The sequence below is a fragment of the Notothenia rossii genome (genome assembly GCF_949606895.1).
Source record: "Notothenia rossii genome assembly, chromosome: 4".
Lineage (NCBI taxonomy): Eukaryota > Metazoa > Chordata > Actinopteri > Perciformes > Nototheniidae > Notothenia > Notothenia rossii.
In genome coordinates, this window is record NC_136902.1 from 38,460,149 (window position 1) to 38,480,221 (window position 20,073).

Sequence of the window (20,073 nt, forward strand, 5' to 3'; positions counted from 1 at the left end):
CAATTAAATTACATGGTAGCACAGCTAATCTGAGTTCATCTGTTTGGTTTTTTTCAGGTCATCTATCAATTCAATTATATGAAGTAGCCTATTATCATAAAAACATCAACGGTTCTTTTCAGAGCCATATTCCTCTTCCTACTCTCTTTCACCCCTCTCGTTTTCTTGTCTTTTGTTTTGTTTTTCTCCCTCCCTGTATGTCAGTTCATCCTTTGTTTGTTGTTGCCCTTTTTATCCTCACTTAAAAATGGCATCCAAGCAACTGAATGAATGGCTAGAGATAGGGAATGCCCTCGCAGATGAGTTGGCAAATAAGGCAAGTACAACATTATCCAAAAATGTATTATAACATTTACTCAAATGATAACAGACACACACATTACAAAGATGTGTGTGCAACAATTAAGGGAAATATATAATCTCTTTTATATATTTATATATTAAGATACCAAAGAAACCAAAGAAACCGAAGATACAGAAGATACAGAAGATACCAAAGAAAATAACGCAAGGATCAAATGTTTCCTGGAGGAAGAGGGACCTGGATGGGAACATTATAGCCCAACATTGGAATAAGAATTGATCTGGTCTGTAAAATATCATCTAGTTAAAGTGTTTCATTAAGTTTTAATGTCGTTGGTCGGTCCTCAATAATACTTCCCATATCATCGTACTTTGTTTTATGCAGTTAAACCTTCCAGCTCTCAGAAGTCCCCAGAGGTCGAGGAGACACATGAGATTCCTCTACAGGTCCCAAGTCTTGGTATGCACAATGAATTCTTAAATTATCCTTCAACTTGAAATGTAGGTAATTGTTTGTAGTATGTAATAGCTTTGTTCATGATACATTGTAAAGTGAAAAGCCATGTATGGAATATCTTTTTTTAATTAAACTAAATTCCATGATTTGTTTTATATTTTGTTATTTTAGATCAACATCTTCAGACACTGAGAAACCTGTTGGGTTCTCTCACTGTCCCTGCATCATCAGAAGAAACACCCACTGCATCAACATGGACCCAAAGACAGTTGAAACGTGAACAAAAATTCAGAGCTGCAATGCCAGAGCTCCTTCATTTGAAATTGGCTGCAGAGATTGTCACTACACGTTCCTGTCTCCAATGCAAAACTGCTGATGCTGTGGTCCGGTGCTTGGACTGTGTTCCACCAGGAACTCCCTTTCTTTGTCCGGCATGTGACCCTATTATCCATGGTAAACATGTCTTCCATGACAGGGAAGCCATGGTTGATGGGTTTTACAGACCTATTCCTCCCACATCCTTAGTGGTTGTGGATGAAAGTGGCCAATATGGACTCTGTGAACAAGGTGGGTTCAAATAATGTATTACATATTCCCTTACCATGGTTTCCTAATGTGCACTACATATACAGCGGCATCATCTTCACCATGTCGGAAGTTTGCTTTAACAGTTAAAATGTCTCAATTTGTATTGACTACATTTCCTAACATGTCCTAACATGCATATGAATCTCTGAAATTGTCTTTGCTGCAGTGTGTCTGCTTCCAATTCCTCCACCATCCCAAATCTGCTTCTGTGGTCCAAGCCAAGATTTCACCATCATCCCAGGAAAGCAAGCCGTGTTGGTGACTATCAATGGTTTGTTGCCACCAGAAGACGATCAAGCAGAAATACAGGATTACTATTATACTTTTGTCCTACATTGCATAGATAGCTGTCAAATTGCACATTTATATTTTTTCTCAGGTCCATACAACGTTCGTCTGCCTTCTGTGTGCTGTCCAATTTGTTCCGCCAAATGGTCCCCGAGCATAGGTGACTTGCTGGGATACAAATACTGGCCACCAACCGAAAGCTGCAAAATTATTTTTAAGTTTGATGTGTTCACATCATTCGAGCAAATGAAATTGGCCAGCCCAGCATTATCCCAGCAAGTATTTATAAAAATGCTTGAACATCGATCGTTTTCCACAGGAAGGGTAAGAATAAAATGTGGTTTTCAAGATTTTTGAATACCAAACTTTTAATTAACCAAATGAATACCATTCTTGTTTCCAGACAGGCAGAATCTGTAGCGATACCTTCCACAGAGTCTTTCGGGAGTTTGCCTTCTGTAATTACAGACAAGAAGATCTATGCCTGGTGGAGCCCTTTAAATGCCCAGCATGCACACCTGACATGCTGGCTATTGCTGTAGATGGCAATAGAAAGCATTATCGCTTCAAGAAGTCCAGAGGGTCAGTGAAATCATATTCTCATTTTAGTTGTTGTTTTATTGACTAAGCTGAATGTCTTTGCTGAAATGTTTGACTTTCCCCAACTCTGCAATTTCTTTTTCCAAAGTTTGTAGACCATCAGAAAACAATAGTTGGTTTGAAATTACACATAATTATATAAATCCAATTCATAAACATTATTGTATATGACGCCTGTAAAGTTAACTCAACTTTAAAATGTTAAATTGTTGACGTTAGTTGGATATGTTGGAGCTAAGAACCAGTTTTGGATATAATCGCTTCATGAAAAATGTATTAAATTGCCCAGGAACCTTTTTCTATGCCTTCCTCTGCCCTATTCCATGCCCATCAATATAAAGGATGTACTTTTATTTTTACCTTTTTACAAGAAGTCAGTAAACTTTTCACTAATGTTAAATAATGGTGACAAAAGGCTTTACACAAAATTACAGATCAAATTCACAAAGACCTTTTCCACATTTATGAAAATGTTATGGCAAAAGCAAATTGGCCACATTAAATAGAGGACACAATCAAACTTATGTATGTATGATAATGTTGCTTACAATGTCTTTCTCGAATTTCGCAGGACAGATGAACCGTCTCTATTTGATGGACTGTTCATTGCCCAGGACAGTAAAGTGTCTGCCTTTGTCGACAAAATCAGGAGCCAGATGACGATTGTAAGAATCTATTCAATCCCCTAACCCTTTATTTATTTTTCTTAGCACAGGGTTAAATGTAACAGATTGTGTCTATTTCAGAAAAGTGGTCGTGATGTTTGTGGACCGGCAACATTCACAGCTTGCAGAGAAACCTCACACAAGTCCAGGGCCAAGGTGGATGAGGAAGGACTGCAAATAGCTGTGTGCAGACATGGCATCTTGCTACAAGGCCTAAATCACTACCGTGGTGAAATATATGCCTACCCAATGTTCCTGCAGAAGGAGCTGGCTGAAGTTGCGAATGCAACATTCTTTTGTATGGATGTTGCCTGCAGGTAGTTATAACTATTGCAAAATTGGAAGTGTTTGTGGGAAACGTGTTATCTATTTAATTCTTGCACATCCAGTAGATGTAAAGCAAAAAAGCATTCATTTGGATAAATGCTGATGTTGGTTACAAGGATTGTACTGGTAATTTTAAGGACCTGGTTTATCTTTTTACTATTATGCCATCATGCAACTGGAAAAGCTAATTGATTTTGTCATTACAGGTACTGGCCTTATTTGGAGAAGATGGCAGCAAAGTTGCCTGAGCTCCAACCACTTACAGAGATGAAACCTTTTCTCTCTGTAATGCACGCCAAGGCCCACACAGGCAAATGCGAGGTACAGTATGCAAGTTAAACATTTGTGTCACTAGATTCAAATGTTTTAGAAATTGTAGTGCACATAAGAATATCATGTAGTATATTCTATTCAAGCCTGTGGAATAATTGTAATAGTTACAAATGTTGACAAAATTGTTACAAAACAGACTGTCACAAGGATAGGCTTCCAAAACCCATTATGTTTATTTTAGTAAATATATCCGCACTGTAGAAATAATGAATGAATAGAGCTTCAAATAACTGCAGTTGTGACATTGTAGTTCAAAGCATAATTCAATATAAGAACATTTTAACTTTCTGAAATTGCTCCTGACACTGATGATAACTAAAGATGTACACTACAAGAAATTATAATATTGAACTAAATAGCTAGATCTCATTGTTTATGATTCTGAGCAGGTGAAGTGGGGTGGCAGAAGCCAGGAAGGTGCTGGAAATACTGTCGGCGAGGAAGTGGAACAGGTTAACAGCTTCCTCTCAAGGGCAGCTCTGACAACAAAATACATGACCAAATCAGGTTGGTAGAGGAAAACAAATAGTTTTAAGTAGTGCCACATTGTAAAGCTCATATGAATTTTCATGTTTTTGTGTTTACAGCTAGAGCAGATATGATAACCGTGCTGGCTATGCAATGGAACCACAGGAAGGTGGAGAATCTCCACAAGACACTCTCAAAGAGATTTGTCAAAGTAAGACGTCCATGCTGCATTTCAAAATGTATATTAAGACTATCCGAGTTTGTTTTTGTAGTAATTTAACACCATCCTTAGCTACATGTTGTTGAATTGAATGTATTCTGCAATCATTTCATTATGATGATGCTGCCATGGCACACTGTTCTGCCAAGAGAGTCTCTGTTCTGTTTGTTTTTAATAAAGTACTATAGGTTGATTCATCTGAATTTCTGGATAATAATAATAATAATAATAATAATAATGTTAATCCTGCTTGATCTTGAAAAAAAAGGGACACTAAGGTGATACTTGCCAACCTTGAAGAGAAGGTGTTTAGCATTTCATGTTGTTGTCTGGTCAGTTAATGTGCATAAAGGAATTCAGTAAAAAACAACCTTCTCAACCACCTGGAACGCATATTCACTTTTTCCTTTTAAACATTCTAACCAGACTACACAGAGAGCACAAACTGAAGTGGACAATCTTGAGAGTCTCAAGCAAGAGCTGAACATCTCCCTGGAGGACACGGAGCAGTGGGTGTTGGAGGTCAAGCAATGGGCAGCCACTGGTATGTTATATGATCACTGTGGTATAGATTTGGTTCCATATTTCCGAACATTTGGCTTCATGTTTTAGGATTATACCTGGTTGTTTCTGTTTTCAAGAGAAACATGGAGCCCAGAGTAGCCAGGAGGAGCTCCAGAGAGAAATAGATGAAATTATTTATTCCCTCCGAAGAAAGAAACACGACCTTTATCGACAAAATGGTATTTATTATTACGTTATCTAGAAACAATATTTGTTTCTTGTTGTTGTTGTTTGTATTATTAATATTAGTTTATTTGTATTTTGTTTTACTTTACAGACAGCAACCAAACAAGGCAACGCAAACGGAGAAGACTGACAGAGCTCAAGAAGAAACTCAGAGAGAGGATACTGCAGTACAACACCATTGATGCCTGTTCAGAGAAAATTGACACAAAAGCAGCATGCGGTCTGTCTGAGGATGTCATTCTGCCCTGGGAGGCGCAAGATGGTGAGAAACAACTTGTTTTTGTTTGCCCTAGATATTCCATAAATTCAGTTGAAGTACTAGAATACAATCACCAATGTAACACAGAGCTATCAACATAGGTGTCACAAATCATCATGATCACAACAAATAATTTTAAAATAATTATATTGAAAGTTCTGTATGATGTTGCCCTATCAAGTCTTAATAGTCATGCTATAGTCTCACTGGGACTGGCACATCTATGGAAACAGTAAAACCCTTCCTGACCACCATGAACTGCATACTAATGTTGAATCTCAAGACATACTGAATGTAATTCTGCCAACATAGACAGAATTGAAAAAATTCAGCAAGCGGCGAGGTTGAATTTTTTTTTACCAGATTTTAAGGTTTTGGTCAATTTAATTTAAAAAGATTGAATACAAACTGATATTATTTGTTTTATTAGCCTTACCATTGTGGTTGTTATATTTTGTGTTTTTTCCATTATAGTGGTGAACCTGCGCACAAAGAGGCGACTTTTTGACCAGGTTATGCTGGTCAGGCGTATGGAAGAGGAGAAAGTCATCATTGTGAAGGAGATGACCCAGCATTGTCAAAATCTGAGGCAGGCACTGGACAAACTGGACCACCTCCTTCATCAGACAAAAAACGACATCAGGAACCAAAGTATGTTCCACAAATACCGATTTATAACATTTGCCACTGCCCCCCTCCCAGTGTCAAATGTCTATCACTGAATAGCATCTGTAATGATTGCATTTTTTCTGAATCACAAATCTTTTTAGCTAATATACAGCCTCGGAGTTAAACATTCAAATTGCTTATATGGAACCAACATCAATGCTAATTAAAAGTTGCCTTACATAGGCTGTCATTTTGTCTTTTTATTTTAGTTTCTCAAAGCGATATAACAGAAGAGGGATACAGGGGACTGCACTGCTGTATTTTACACCATCAATATCTTCTGGAGCAGAAACTGAGCAGAGTCACCAGCACCTACAGCTGTATTGGCTCGGACTCGTCTTTTCTCATGATGGAGGAAGACATTGAAGACGGTAATGAGGACGACGAACAGGACGGTGATGAGGACGGTGATGAGGACAACGAACAAGACGGTGATGAGGACGGTGATGAGGACAACGAACAAGACGGTGATGAGGACGGTGATGAGGAAAACTAACAGGACGGTGATGAGGACAACAAACAGGACAACGAACAGGACTTAACAAGTCTATTGTGTTGTATGCATGTCAACGTATTAAAACGAGTATTACGATTGAATGGCTTGTTTATTACCTTTTTTTTTATATGATCCTGCTTTGCATTTACTATGTCTGGTATTCAAGTAAATGCCATTAGCAGTTATCAGTCACCTTCAGATCCGAGTTACCTCGAGGGCCAGAGGTTCCCCACCCCTGGTATAAGGTTTTGGTGATCACCCTTATTATCATCATGTCATTTAATCATGATCTGTTTAATTAGCCAATGCTTACATCCAAAGAATGTGTCTAGACTTTACTCCTACAGACACACACTAACAATACAAATTGAGCTAAGAAATACACTCACGAGCCACTTAATTTGGTACACCTTGCTAGGATGGGTTGGACCACCATCTGCTTTCAGAACTGCGTTAAGTCTTCATGGCATAGATTAAACAAGGTACTGGAAGCATTCCTCAGAGATTTTGCTCAATATTGACCTGATCGCATCACGCAGTTGCTGCAGATTTGTCGGCTGCACATCCATGACGCAAATCTCTGGTTCACCACATCCCAATGGTGCACTGTAGGATTTGGATCTGATGACTGTGGACTGTGACATTTGAGTAAAATTCATTGTCATGTTCAAGAAACCTGTTGGAGAATATTTGAGCTTTGTGACACGGTGAGTTATCCTGCTGGAAGTAGCCATCAGAAGATTGGTACACTGTTGTCATAAAGGCATGGACATGGTCAGCACAACCCGGTATCACGGCAAGACGTGAACATGTGACGATTTACCATGATGGGAGACGTGAAGCTGTCACGATTTCGTCCCTTCAAACGTGACAATTACACAGTATTGTTAACGTGGCCCAACCAGTGGAGATATACCCGGAAATGCCAAGCAAATGCTACCCCGACGGTCGGTTGTTATTATTATCAATATTAATATAATAATGATTTCATTTGTAATAGTCACACTCAATTTCGCCAATTTTCTGTTGCCACAGCTGGTCGGCACCTCTTTTAGCAGATACAAAGGCTACATTCATTTATTAAATCGATGTGTGTGGATGTGGAATTAACGGACGTGACGTTGCACGATTGCGTTACCAGGCAACAGCTTCGGTTCATGTTAATTTATAAACTCTTCAACTCGAACCGTAGTTATATTTTAAAACATTTTAGAAAGCTTCACGAAATATTTTAATGTACATTTTAATTTAAATGTGAAGGAATGTGTGTATAACAAAATACATCCGTCAAAAACAATACCGGAAACAGACGTAGGCAAGATCCTCGGTTATGGCTAGAAAGGATCCTTCTATTGTAAATATGACGTCACGTTCTCGTTGTAACTCTCGTTGTAATCGGAGCGGCTCGGAAACACATCTACAGCAGTAACATGGTGCAACATACACATTAATGCAGCAGCAATATTAATAGAGAAACATCAGACATAATAGTAAAACACTGCAAGGGAACATTTTATTGCACCAGGAGCTATCTTGGGACTTTTACTGCGACAACTTTGACTTGCCTGTGAATAAAAAATAAACCATAGTGTTGGTGATCTACAGTGTTGTCATTCTTCTTTGAACACCAGCAAGACCGCTTTTCAACAATCACACTCCCTGTCATTGACATAATTAATAGATAGTTTAGCTTCTCACCATCATTTGCTGCGGCCAACTGATGTTAACGATCCTAACTGAAAGGCTGCCTGCCAAACGTAAACATTCAGCCACGTGACATTCAGCCGAACTCTCGCGAGAGTTTTACACAAGACGGATCCTTTCTAGCCATAACCAAGATCCTCAGCTCGGTGATTCATGGTTTAGCCGCAATGCACGTTGGGAAATGGTGTTTATGCGATGTGAAATCCGAAAACATTTAAAAAAAATAAAAAAAAACTTTATTCCGAGTTTGCTTGCTTTTCTCTTTGGAGCTAATCACATAACGGCATTGTAATACATGGTTCGGCTGCATTACATATTACATATCTGCCGTAGTTATCTATTTATAGAGCCCTGATGAGAAGACTTCTATACAAACAGGAAGAACTGCCGCCAAAACTGAAAACGTGACGTGGATCACAAATATATCAGCCATTTAACAACATCTTAGATTTATTTTCACACAATATGTCTCTTTGCAATATCAACAGTAATTCGGCTGACTTTTATATTTGATCCAATTGGTGGATAGGCAGTATTTACACCATAACGGTTCACAGCTGATAGATGGGCACCTAGTGGTTAAAGCGCGTTATTGAAATGTATTATTATTATTAACTAACAGAATAAGAGACCTGACAGGTGATGGTCAGACGTTGACCTGGCTGCACAGTCACAGAGGCTGGCTGTGTCAACTGTTCACACTTCACACCTGTACAGATACAAAAAAAAGTTATATGACAGATTATCCTGTTAAACAGCAGTATAATAAGTGTTGACTCACTTCCAGCTGCCAGCAGCAACAGCAGCAGCAGCAGCAGAGAGAACATGATGATGATGACTCTCATTTCATTTAATTTCAAACCTTTATTTATACAGGTGTATCCCATTGAGATCATTGATCTCTTTTTCAAGGGAGACCTGCTCAAGTAGGTTCCACATGAAACATAAAAACATAAACAGAACAACAAAAGGACATCATACAGCATCATTTACATAACTATCCACATAAACAGGTACCAATAGCTTCCGATTGAGTAGCATCCAACCGAGCTTTAAAAACATTTAGTGGCACCAGATTGCTCAGTTTCCATTTAATTTGCAGACTATTCCAAGACAGAGGAGCTGCGCATCTAAAAGCTGTCTTCCCTAAGACAGTCCTAGCAGTTGGCACATTTAATAAAACCACAGCATTCGATCTCAGGCAGTAGCCACTTACAATTTTCCGTGAGATCAGGGAGCAGATATAAGATGGAAGTTTCCCTAACATGGCTTTGTATATAAAAATATACCAGTGACTGAGCCTCCGTACAGTTAGTGAAAGCAAACCAGCCCCTTGCATACAGGGTACAGTGATGGGTTAATGCTTTACAGTTTGTCACAAATCTCAGTGCACTGTGATACGCAGCATCTAACTTGACCAGGCAATTGGCAGGTGCATTCATATAGATCAAATCACCATAGTCCAGCACAGGTCAAAAGGTCACAGTGACTAGCCTTTTCCTGGCCTCAAGCAGAGAAACAGGACTTGTTCCTGTAGAAGAAACCTAGCCTAACCCTCAGCTTTTTAAGCAGGTTATTGACATGAAGTTTAGAAATGTGAGACAATCATCAAGCCAGATACCAAGGACTCTGAGAAGACGTGAGCTCCTGATCCCCTTTAATCTCCACTGACAGTCTCTTGTGAAGGCCTTATAACTGTATCACAATGGATATTACTGAGTTTGCATAGAACCAAACGTGTTCACGTGTGAATGTGAACATTAATAGAATATCACCTCCCATCTTCAGAGCAATCTGACTCTTATAACATTAGCGTTAAGAAAGCTTAATTAAATATCTGCCACAACATAAGTAACTGGATCAAAGTAACAGTACAGTCTGCGGCATCACATCATAATGTATCATATATTTCCTTATCTGAGTCAGCTGAGCCGTATCTGGCCGTGCAACACTTACAGTGTCACATACTGTATGCAGAAGTATTATTTTAAGCAACACATTACGAAACACTCGAGTCTAATGTAATTAAAGTCAGATCGTGTCTTAGACGGGGCATATCATAAACCTGTTAATGTACGCATTCAAACACTTTTTCTTTTACCAGCTGTGTTCACCTTGCAGGTGCAGCTATGTGGCTTTTATCCTGGATAAAGTGTTTGAGTCATGGATGTTTAAAGTCTTCATATTTGTCTAATTATATAGTTGACTTTTCATTCAGGAAGTATGACGCGCTGCGCTGTCAGTACGCTTCTCCATGTTTGTGATTGGTCGAATGCTCCAAATACCCCTTTTATGTGAACGCGCGACTAACTAGATAGGACACGGCTGGCTTGAGCGATCCACTTGATAACCCGTGTCGTAGTGCCGTTTAGCGAGAGGGCGTATGTTTTGGATTAGGCCAACCGGCTAACTCAAACATATCCAGGTTAGGTTGAACCAGTTTCGTGGTATACCCCCTAGGTCTTGTCCTGACTGAGCACAGGCACCTGTAGCCTTGGCTACTGTGCTCTCAGTGTTTTGTCTCCCTGTTCCTGCCTATTGGCGTCAGCTGATAGAGGTGTTGGTTTTATCTTGTTATGCACAATGTTGATTCTTCTCTCAGAACTAGCTAAATATGGGTCTGGGGTAGAGATCTTCAGAATTGGTTTGGCATCTTTTGTGTCAATTCGTGGCACACAACATGTCTTGTGAATAAACCATCAGTTTGCCATCAAAGTTCCTGCTCTCCTCGTGTCTCTCTGACTCCTGTTTCCATTGCTTCAGAAGTTTCCATCGCATATGAAAGATTTTTACATGTTTGTAAATTATTTTGGTTTCAGTGTGTGTGTTTCACATGGGTGAACAGTATATTTATATGTTATGGAATGAAATACAATGTCAGATTAGGGGAAAGTTAGGGGAGTGCATGTTAATGTGTCTGGAGGTGGCGTGTTCCAAAAGTGTTTGGGTTTGTCTGCCGTGTGTGGGCTGCGTTCCATTTCAAATTGCCGCCTGTACAATGTATGCACCAGTCTGTGATATGCCGATGTGCAGGCCCGCCCCTCCATACACGCCGATCACACAGACTGCGTCTGCCTCTCGCCCTCATCTCGTGGAGGGAGCCTCATCTGATGCGCAAATGCGGCGCAATTGAGCGCGCCACAGTTTCTGCTGCGAGGCTCCACTAGCTGTAATCGGCTTGGTGTGTCCAGGGTTTACAAACCACCCCCCCGTCGACGCTCGCGAGGGCCTCATCACATCACAGCCCTGCCGATGTGATATAATGTATAGGACCTTTTTCCTCATGGGTGTCATTCACAACAGACCAATCATGACAGTTTTAGAGAATGAGTTTGTATGGATACACTTAAAACATATTTGTATTTGTCTTGGCTTCAGCTCAATAACATAAGAACACAAATAGGCACAACACTTACATAGATGTTTTTTTTATATGTATTTTATTACTCCAAAGTAGAAAAAAAAAAGTCAGCCATATTTAACTGGAAAAGTTTTCCTTTGGCTCCCAGGAATTTTTCCACTTCGCCCCACTGTAAAACAGAAACAGTCAATCAATCAATCAATCAATCAATCAATCAATGTTTATTTATATAGCCCAATATCACAAATGTTACATTTGTCTAAGTGGACTTCACAGTTTGTACAGAATATCAGTATGACAATACTGACACAGCAAAAAGTATTACTTTTTGGAATATGTAGTTCTACAGTATGTTGACAATGCTATTTCAAATGAGAAGATATACTAAGTCACTCAAAAATATCATGATGAAAGTGCAGTATAATGTATATATTTATATATAACACGTACATCATATATAATACAAGGTACATTTTTTATTTCAAAGTCAATGTTTCATTTGACCAATTCTTTGAATTTGCTGTCTTATCAATGCCCAAACATACAGCACTAAACTTAGACAACTGCCTGCAAGACTGCACACAGAAATAATACTACTTACTACTACTAACTATACTTATAGTATAATTGTTAAGAACAAAGGTAACAAGTCAGTAATTACAAAAGAGATCAAATACCATCCAGCCTCACATATCAATCATTTAACCTTTAGTGATATTGATCAAGGATAAACTCTATTGTATATTTTATTTTAATTTCTATTTCAATGTAGGTTACTTCCCTGCTTATGTGTTACAATCAGACAGCGTTTCTAGGGCGCGATGTCTGAATGACGAAGGGCAGAGAACTTGGATGTCTTATTTTATGGCGCAAACGTCTGATAGAGCCATTGATGACATGGCTCCCCACCCCCATGTGATCAACTAAATTCAATTTACTGCTGAGGAACCCAAAATGTTTAAGTTAGTGATCTCAGGGTTGATGAAGTTGGTTGGTAAGACTACTTTGTGGCCCCTGTTCTGCTACACTGAAGGAAACTTCAGATTAGATACATACCATCCAGAGCAAGACTGCCACTGCACCAACACCTCGGTATGGCCCTGAGTAAAGAAACACAGATTTTAGGTAAACTTATTACTATCATACATGTAAATACAAAAAGTCCAGTGAAATCAAATGATCATTTGAAATAATAGTAGGTACGATTAACTCAAACATATGAAGGACTGTAACATAGTCAATAGCATTTTCCCCATCAGTTTAATATTTTGGAATACTATTATTATTTAAAAAAATATTTTTACTGCCAAGAATAGGAATTCACCTACAAAGGATTACAAGAAAAAATGTAATATACAAATAAATGGCTGGACATGATGCATTAATGCGACATGAAGCATTACACAAGTACCTCAACCTTAAATTAATAATAAATTATTGTTACTGTAATTTCAATATTTACATTAGCAGTCATGCTTAAGACTGAAACACTCCTTTTAAACAAAGTATACGAAAATCCAATAAGATAAGACTTGGTTCCACGGAAGCATTATTGTCATTGTTTATTTATTTTAAAATATTTTCTAAACAAACCTCCCTGATTCGTTCCCTCAGTAGTTTTTTGTAGGGGAAAGTGTCTGACCCTTGATGAATGGGACATTCTGCAAGGAATTAAAAGATGGTAATAAGTTGAAGTTCAGCAATAACCTGCTAAACATTGCCTAACATCACATTGTGCTCAATTAAACTGTTCAAAATGGCACTGAGACTTTTGATACTGCAAAGTCTTAAACAAAACAAAAGGTGGCGTATTCTAATTGTACCGATGATTGTTTTCTCTCTCTTTAACTAATTCAATGTGCAAAATCAAACAGTTTCAGTCGATGTAAATAAGATAATTACTAATTAACCCGCACATACCATTAATTGCCACTTTATTCCTCGTTGGTCTTCTTTTCTGTGAGGAAGACACTGAGGAGAGAGCAGGAGTCAGCCCGGAGGAGAGAGCAGGAGTCAGCCCGGAGGAGAGAGCAGGAGTCAGCCCGGAGGAGAGAGCACAGTGTTTCCCCTAGGATGGAGTCATAGCAGCGGTGCTAAGGCACGCGGGCCCAGCAAAATGTGAGCGCGGCGCGCATGGACATTTTAAGTGTGTGCGCGTGCGAAGTGCTTCCCGCCATTATGTTTCTATTTGTCTGCGAGCACAAGAAAGACACATACATCATTAAAGGCTTCAAATGTATTCAGTATTGTATGAACATAATTGGTGGTTGGACATCACATCCTCTAGGGGGGTCCGGGGGTATGCCCCCCCGGGAAGATTTGTTTTTACATTTTAATATAAAATGCTTCAATCTGGTGCACTTTGAGCACACAATGACTAGAGACTAGATCTAACTCTAAACACCCATATGAAAAAGATCGTTTTACATTTTAATAATCAAATAATTGAACATACCAATAAACTACCATAGCCAATAACACATATGTAACTTATTTTATTTTTGTTGTTCATTTACATCACTTTCATCAGGCAATTTTTTAGTTTAATATCAGGTGTCAAAAGAGCATGGCACCTAGTAATGAATGTGCCAAATGTCTCCACTTCGTTCCACTGCCCCAGTGACTTGAATATCTTGGGTTCTGCCAAGGGGTTTACTTCCTTAGTTTTTCTCTCATATATCATTTGTCCTGCCTTGTTTCTTGATCCATATATGTTTTCTTTATACTCTATACATAAAATGATGTTTTTTTTATGCTCTATACATAAAATGACTCACTCCATTTAGTGATGATGGCACAGTTGGCATCCTGCCTGAGAGCACTTTATTTTTCTGGGGGTCTTAAAGAATAGCTCTAAGGCTCTCCTAAAGGGAAAGTCTCTGGTTGGGGGGCCATTGATGCTCAATCGCATACAGGTGGCAAGGTGTTCCCCCTGCAAGCGATTTCTCAAGTCAGTCTTCACCTGTAAATACAAACATAATAATCAACAGACGAGTGGATGTGGAGCCCATGGGGTTGAGATTTGAATAAAGTCAAATAATGATATCACTTGTTCAAGTATCCTACCCGGTTCAATGTTGAGAAATCCCTCTCACAGTTTACACTGGAAACTGGGATGGTCAGGCCAATGGCAGCCAGCTTGCTCAGAGATGGGTAAAGCAGCCCCCATTCACCCACCTCTGATGCCAGTTCCTGCATCACCTGCTGCTGATCCAAGTCCTGAAACACAACATGAACATCAATCCAGGCTATAGAACTCCTGAAAAGGAATGTTACTGTAATTCATTATGATACCTTGAATGGCCCAACTATCAGCTGCTGTTTAAAAGAGGACCATTCCTGCAGCACCTCATTACAGTCAGCCTGTAGAAATTTGCCGGCAAGGAGCTGCACATTGGCCTCATCTCCAGTTGCTGCCTGAGGGCTCAGCGCATGGAAGGCCCCTAAAAGTTCCAGATTCTGGAACCTCCTCTCCAGGCTCTCCAGCAGGCCATCGAAATATGGATCCATCACCTAACCATAACAGCAACAGATTATTAAACTGAAACTTGTGTCCATATTCAAACCACTTAATAGGCATCTAGTATTAACAGGATCCTCCCTCTTAAGCACCTTTTGTATTATTGTTTGCTACGATTGCACTTTGACTTTAGCTCTAGATTATGCTCTTAGTCGCTTGTTTAGAAAGGAGATACACTTGTGAGTTCTGGTGAGTAGAAGCGTCTGCTAAATGCTAAATCCAAAACAAACATACCTGGCTCCTGAACCGGGCCCAGAGCTCTTCCCTGGTCAGTCCCTTTCTTGTCCCCCTCTTGTTCCTCTCCTCCTCATGGACAATACTGTAAGCCCCAAGTCCCGCAGGGTTGTCCAGGTCTGCGTGGAGCTTTGAAAGGAAAGACCCTGGTGGCTGATGGTCTCCAGCATCTTTAATTGCTCGGAGGCAGGCCATTGTCACAGGGACCTAATAACAAAGACAGAGTAGGTGTAAATGCAGAAGCAGCAGATATCTGGTTAGTATGAGCAGTGTATGGACAGTGGTGTCAAAAATAAAACATTGGAAAGTATACCTGCACTTTCAGAGCAAGGAAGTTGACATTTTCCTTCTGGAACAGCCTTGACAGCCTGCTGATATGTGGCAGCACATCTGCTTGCAGGTAGACCGATGCCACAAAGCGGTAGGTGGCCAGAAAGCCATACAACCCCTTGGCTGTTGGGCATTTCTTATGCTCCGTCTCCTCAGTCAAGGCTGCCAGGACAGCGGTCAGGTTCCGCTGTAGGTTGGAAACAGCCATGGCTTGCGAAAGCCAGCGTGTGTCCTTCACTTCCTAAAAATATTTAGAGCCACAAGATGAAAGCATATTAAGTCATATCAGGTGCCTCCAAATATGGAAGATGTTTTTTCCCTTTTAAATTACCTTCACTTTCAAGTTATCCAGGCCCAAGCACTCTGCTGCAGCCTGGAGTACAGCTGTGCGATTCGCACTGTTCCTGAAGTACAGGTGTAGCTGCTGTAGAAGGTCCCTGAAAGAGTTCATGTAAGCCACTCCTGATGAGGCGTCCTTGCAGCACAGGGCGAGGCGGTGTGCGGCACATGCAACCGACACCATCCATGGGAAGGTGTCCTGTAGCTGCTTGGCCACTCCATTCACTCTCCCTGTTTCAGGACAAACATGTTTTATGTCATGTTTTAGTTTTTAAGCTGCAGTGAATATCAACCTTGTTTTTGTTGGTAGTTCATACCAGTCATAACAGCTGCTCCATCTGTCCCCAGGCCATAAATCCTCTGGGTGGGAATGTTCTTTTTTGTAAGGATCGTTCTTATTGCCTTGACTATGGTGTCAGCTCTGCCATCGCTGACTGTCACCAGGTCCAGAAATTGGCTGTAAAGCAGCCCATTTTTGTCCATGTATCTGATGAACATATTAAACAGTCAGACTGACTCAACAGATGTAGGTCTTTGGGATAAGCCTTATTTGTTTATTATTACTACCCAATCAGTGGCGGTGGAATATGTTGTTGCCCCGATCAGATTCAATCCAGACTACGTGAAAGAACAACAAGCTAGCAACCGCCAACCAACTGTGATTGGTTTAAAGAAATAGAGCGTTTCCCCCGGAGCCCCCCTGTCCCCGAGTGGTAATGAGTCCAGCCAGACTTTTCTTCAGCACTGGCACAGTGTAAACGAAGTGTGGAGATAGGTCTGGCTATGCAAGACTATATTAAACATAATAAAGACACGTCAATCAAAATTATTTTAAGTCTTAATTGTTGTCATTCTTGGAATAAAATTATACCTAACGTGAACATCGAGCTGCTTCTTCACAGACACATCTGTGGTCTCGTCCACCTCAAGCCCAATTGCCACAGAAGCACTGATGTTTGCCAAGATAGGCTCTTCAACGACAGTGCCCAGGATTTCTAACATCTCATCGATGATTCGGTGAGATGTGTAGTTGGTCCTCCCGATCTTAAAGAAAACAAATGCACTTAAGATTAAATATTGCACACTTTTTTTGTGATGAAGTTGATTAAAGAAAGCATTAACTTACCTTTAACTTCTCAAAATACTGGCAGCCAAGTAGTTCTGCGAGCTCCAAAAGGTCAGCATAGTTCGTATGGTGAGCATGTTCTTTTTTCGTGAGGTGGTAGAGGCACTTAAAACCACCAATCACCGCTTCGTGTTCAAGGGTGATAACTGGGTCAAAGGCGACCAGCACTGAGGACCCTGTTGAAAGGTAAACAAAAATAAAAATAAAAATTGTAATGTATTATAGCCTACTGTGTTGTTTGTACTATGTTGACCTGCTGAGGGACTGCAGATGAAAACTAGCTTAGGTCTACTAGCTAAATCTGTCACATTTACATTGATGTAAAACCTGATATGTTGATTAATGTGCATTCTTTTCTTTAAAATAAATAAACTGAAAAAAATAAACTAAACCAGAGAGTTTTGTGAATAATAAGCTAAAAATAAGATACAGTAGGCCTACAGTATTAGTGAATTTTACCTTGAATCAGTGCGGCGTGTGCCTTCACACTCTCTTGATTGTGCCGAGTGGCAGCATGCTTATCAAGGTAGTCGCTTCGGAAAAGCATGCACCCAACCTCAATAAATGGCCGTGTAGACACCCCCCGCTTCGGTGCTTGCTTGTGTTGGCGGCAAAAGCGGCAGAACATTCCTGTCGGGACAAGATCTTTGATATATATTTATTTTCTTTAAGAGGTTTTGGCTACTGTATGATCGTTAAAACATCTGAGAGATCAAGCCCCTAACTGCTCCATATGTTAGATTCTCACCATGGTTAGCTATGTTGTACAGCCAAGGTTTGAACCTCGGGTCCTCCATCCACCCTGGATCAAATCCTGATTGCCGGTGCCTTGCTCTTTCTGATCCTCCTACCTCTGACCCTCTGACAGCAGCAGCAGCTGCACCTTGCTCCTCTCTTCTATCCTGACCTGCTCCTTCACCTCCTCTGCTCTGGCCTACTCTCATCGCATGTCCTGTCTAGTACGAGATATCAGTCAATACAATTGTAAATTTAAACAACTACTTAAAAACGATTTCCCAAAAAGTGTGTATCCATTTGCTCCCCTTTCAAAACATTGCTGCCAGACAACAGAGACCCACCTCCCTAACTTCACCCAACTAACCTCCTCCTCATCACCACGATCATCACTTCTCTTTCGTTTGCTGACAAGCCAGCCTTTTAAACTCATCTGAAAATAACATAAGATGTGATGAACAATCTATTACACTGGGTGTTAACTAGCTTTATTACATGGCTTAGTTGAATACTCTATTCTGATTGGTCAATTCAGAACACGTGACACGTTGTTAATCCAGAACAGACAGACCGCTGTCAAGGACTTATTGACCGTTGTTAAGGACGCTTACAAAGAACTTCGGTCGATTTAACTGTATACAGTATGGCCGAAAAGCAAACTGCATGCAGTTTGCTTTTCAAACTGGGACAAGAAAAACAGCGGAGAATTAACGGGGCAGAAACCCTCCTTTTTACGCAACGGTCCAGACATAGACATCAAACGGCGACACATATTCAGTTGCCAGTTACTTTGGCATTAGGGCAGGGATATCTAGATACTTTCCAAGCTTTGACATAATGAATTGTGCTACTTTTAAAGCAAGCAGCGATGTTTTCAAATCTGTAATCAGAAAGCTCCTCAAAAACGCTATCGAAGCAGTTCCTGCCGTTGCTACGTTAGTTCAAACAGTAACAAAGGACTATTTTTCTTAGCGGATGCATGTCATTTTAAATAAATAATAGCGTACTATTTTTTAAATCAATAAAAACATTTTCTAAATCTATAAAAGCATTTCAATTAATATTGGGAGTCATATCGTTACTTTGTTGAGAATGTGGCCATGTAATAAGCGGGATAATGTGCAGCGACTTGGTCATTATGGGGAAAAGAACACCCTTCATGCAGATCTAGATCCCTCCGCTTCGCGTCGGGCTCCTGATCAGCCTGTCGGGTGTTCTTTTCCCCATAATGAACGCGTCGCTGCATGGGCGCGGGAAGGGGGGTGCTGAGGGCGCTGCAGCACCCCCTAGCGGCAGGCAGGGGGTGCGGAGCTCCCCTGTCTGAATTATTATTTGACGGTTATTGCTGCTCCCGCTGTGCATAATCTGTGTAATATGTAGCCAATAAATTCCACATTGTTGGTAAAATAATATTTTGGCCTGCCCCGAATGTTTTTTCTGTAGCCCCGGACAATTCTACCTCAATAATATAATACATTAACCGTGCTTTACGTGAACCTCATCAAGACACTAGAAAGGACGGCAGGACTGTAATTTCCCGTGTTCAGTGAATGCAACAGAGGCAAGACACCAGACCAATCAGAGAGTTGCATGGAAATAAAAGTGTGCTTGTGTCATTCAAGCTCGCGGCTCTGTGTGTGTGCGGAAATAGCGCATTTACTGTGTGTGAGAGAGGGGGAGAGAGAGAGGGACCGGTGCCAGCAGCAGGGACCGTGTTGTTAGCATCTGGTTAGCTAGCTGCACTAACGGACATACGGAGCTGTTTGTTCCACAACAAGCTGGAGGAGAGCTCTCCTCTCAGACTGAGAGGCTCAGGTGAGCTAAAGGACTCTCTGAGTGTTTCGATAGTTAACTTTAGTCTAAGTTATCTCAGTGGGTCTCAAACGGTTTGGTCAAAAATTATTCAAAAGATTATTTCCGCGGCACACCTTCATATGATCATTATAGTTATAAAAAAAATAAGAGAATAAAGGAAAAACAGTTATGAAATACTATATGGCAGTAAAACAAGAATACAGTTTGAAAGGGGAGTGATTTGTAAAATATCCATAAAGAAAAAGAACATCTGCTTACAGTTGTGTTTCATCTGGGTGTTGAGCGATGTATCCATAGATCTCTTAATGTTGCTCTCAAAGTGCAGCAGATTGATGCTTTTAACTTCAATATTTAAAAATAATCTTCCCGGGGGAGCATCCCCCCGGACCCCCCTAGAGGAGGTGAGGTCCGCTCCCCACTCGTAAAGTGGGGAGCGGCCTATATGCCGTGAGCTGATTATCGAGCCTTCATTGTAACAGTCGCGGG

At 40.4% G+C, this 20,073-nt stretch overlaps 2 protein-coding genes across 3 annotated transcripts; one reads left to right on the plus strand and one right to left on the minus strand.

Annotated features, from left to right (window-relative positions):
- Positions 1 to 687: 687 nt before the first annotated feature.
- On the plus strand, positions 688 to 6,712 carry LOC307037149 (uncharacterized protein). Its single transcript, XM_079677930.1, has 13 exons — positions 688 to 763; positions 932 to 1,960; positions 2,040 to 2,218; positions 2,808 to 2,901; positions 2,983 to 3,218; positions 3,435 to 3,549; positions 3,951 to 4,068; positions 4,149 to 4,240; positions 4,676 to 4,793; positions 4,891 to 4,992; positions 5,091 to 5,261; positions 5,733 to 5,909; positions 6,137 to 6,712. Exons 2-13 carry the CDS (start codon positions 1,883 to 1,885, stop codon positions 6,421 to 6,423), a joined length of 1,767 nt encoding a protein of 588 aa, XP_079534056.1. The 5' UTR covers positions 688 to 763; positions 932 to 1,882; the 3' UTR covers positions 6,424 to 6,712.
- Positions 6,713 to 13,709: 6,997 nt separating this feature from the next.
- Positions 13,710 to 20,066, minus strand: LOC307036709 (zinc finger protein 862-like). 2 transcript variants are annotated; one of them, XM_079677255.1, is made up of 12 exons: positions 18,140 to 20,066; positions 17,786 to 17,993; positions 17,497 to 17,682; positions 17,038 to 17,213; positions 16,783 to 16,955; positions 16,229 to 16,398; positions 15,904 to 16,142; positions 15,556 to 15,813; positions 15,243 to 15,449; positions 14,783 to 15,001; positions 14,555 to 14,707; positions 13,710 to 14,450 (listed from the first exon to the last, which is right to left on the minus strand). In XM_079677255.1, the coding sequence occupies exons 1-12, from the start codon at positions 18,203 to 18,205 to the stop codon at positions 14,271 to 14,273; spliced, it is 2,235 nt and encodes a 744-aa protein (XP_079533381.1). In that variant the 5' UTR covers positions 18,206 to 20,066; the 3' UTR covers positions 13,710 to 14,270. The 2 variants fall into 2 exon arrangements, with proteins under 2 accessions (XP_079533381.1, XP_079533382.1); XM_079677256.1 differs by having other exon boundaries at positions 14,266 to 14,450; positions 17,497 to 17,667; positions 18,140 to 20,065.
- Between the last annotated feature and the right edge of the window lie 7 nt (positions 20,067 to 20,073).

Bases quoted from the DNA above. Each gene is read 5' to 3' on its own strand.
- LOC307037149 (XM_079677930.1), top strand. From the start codon at position 1,883: ATGAAATTGGCCAGCCCAGCATTATCCCAGCAAGTATTTATAAAAATG. The intron at 3,219-3,434 runs GTAGTTATAACT...TTGTCATTACAG, and splicing joins TGTATGGATGTTGCCTGCAG to GTACTGGCCTTATTTGGAGA. The intron at 4,993-5,090 runs GTATTTATTATT...TTTACTTTACAG, and splicing joins CGACCTTTATCGACAAAATG to ACAGCAACCAAACAAGGCAA.
- LOC307036709 (XM_079677255.1), bottom strand. From the start codon at position 18,205: ATGAGTTTAAAAGGCTGGCTTGTCAGCAAACGAAAGAGAAGTGATGAT. The intron at 16,399-16,782 runs GTATAATTTTAT...TATGTTCATCAG, and splicing joins CAGCTCGATGTTCACGTTAG to ATACATGGACAAAAATGGGC. The intron at 15,450-15,555 runs GTATACTTTCCA...CTTTGTTATTAG, and splicing joins TCCTTGCTCTGAAAGTGCAG to GTCCCTGTGACAATGGCCTG.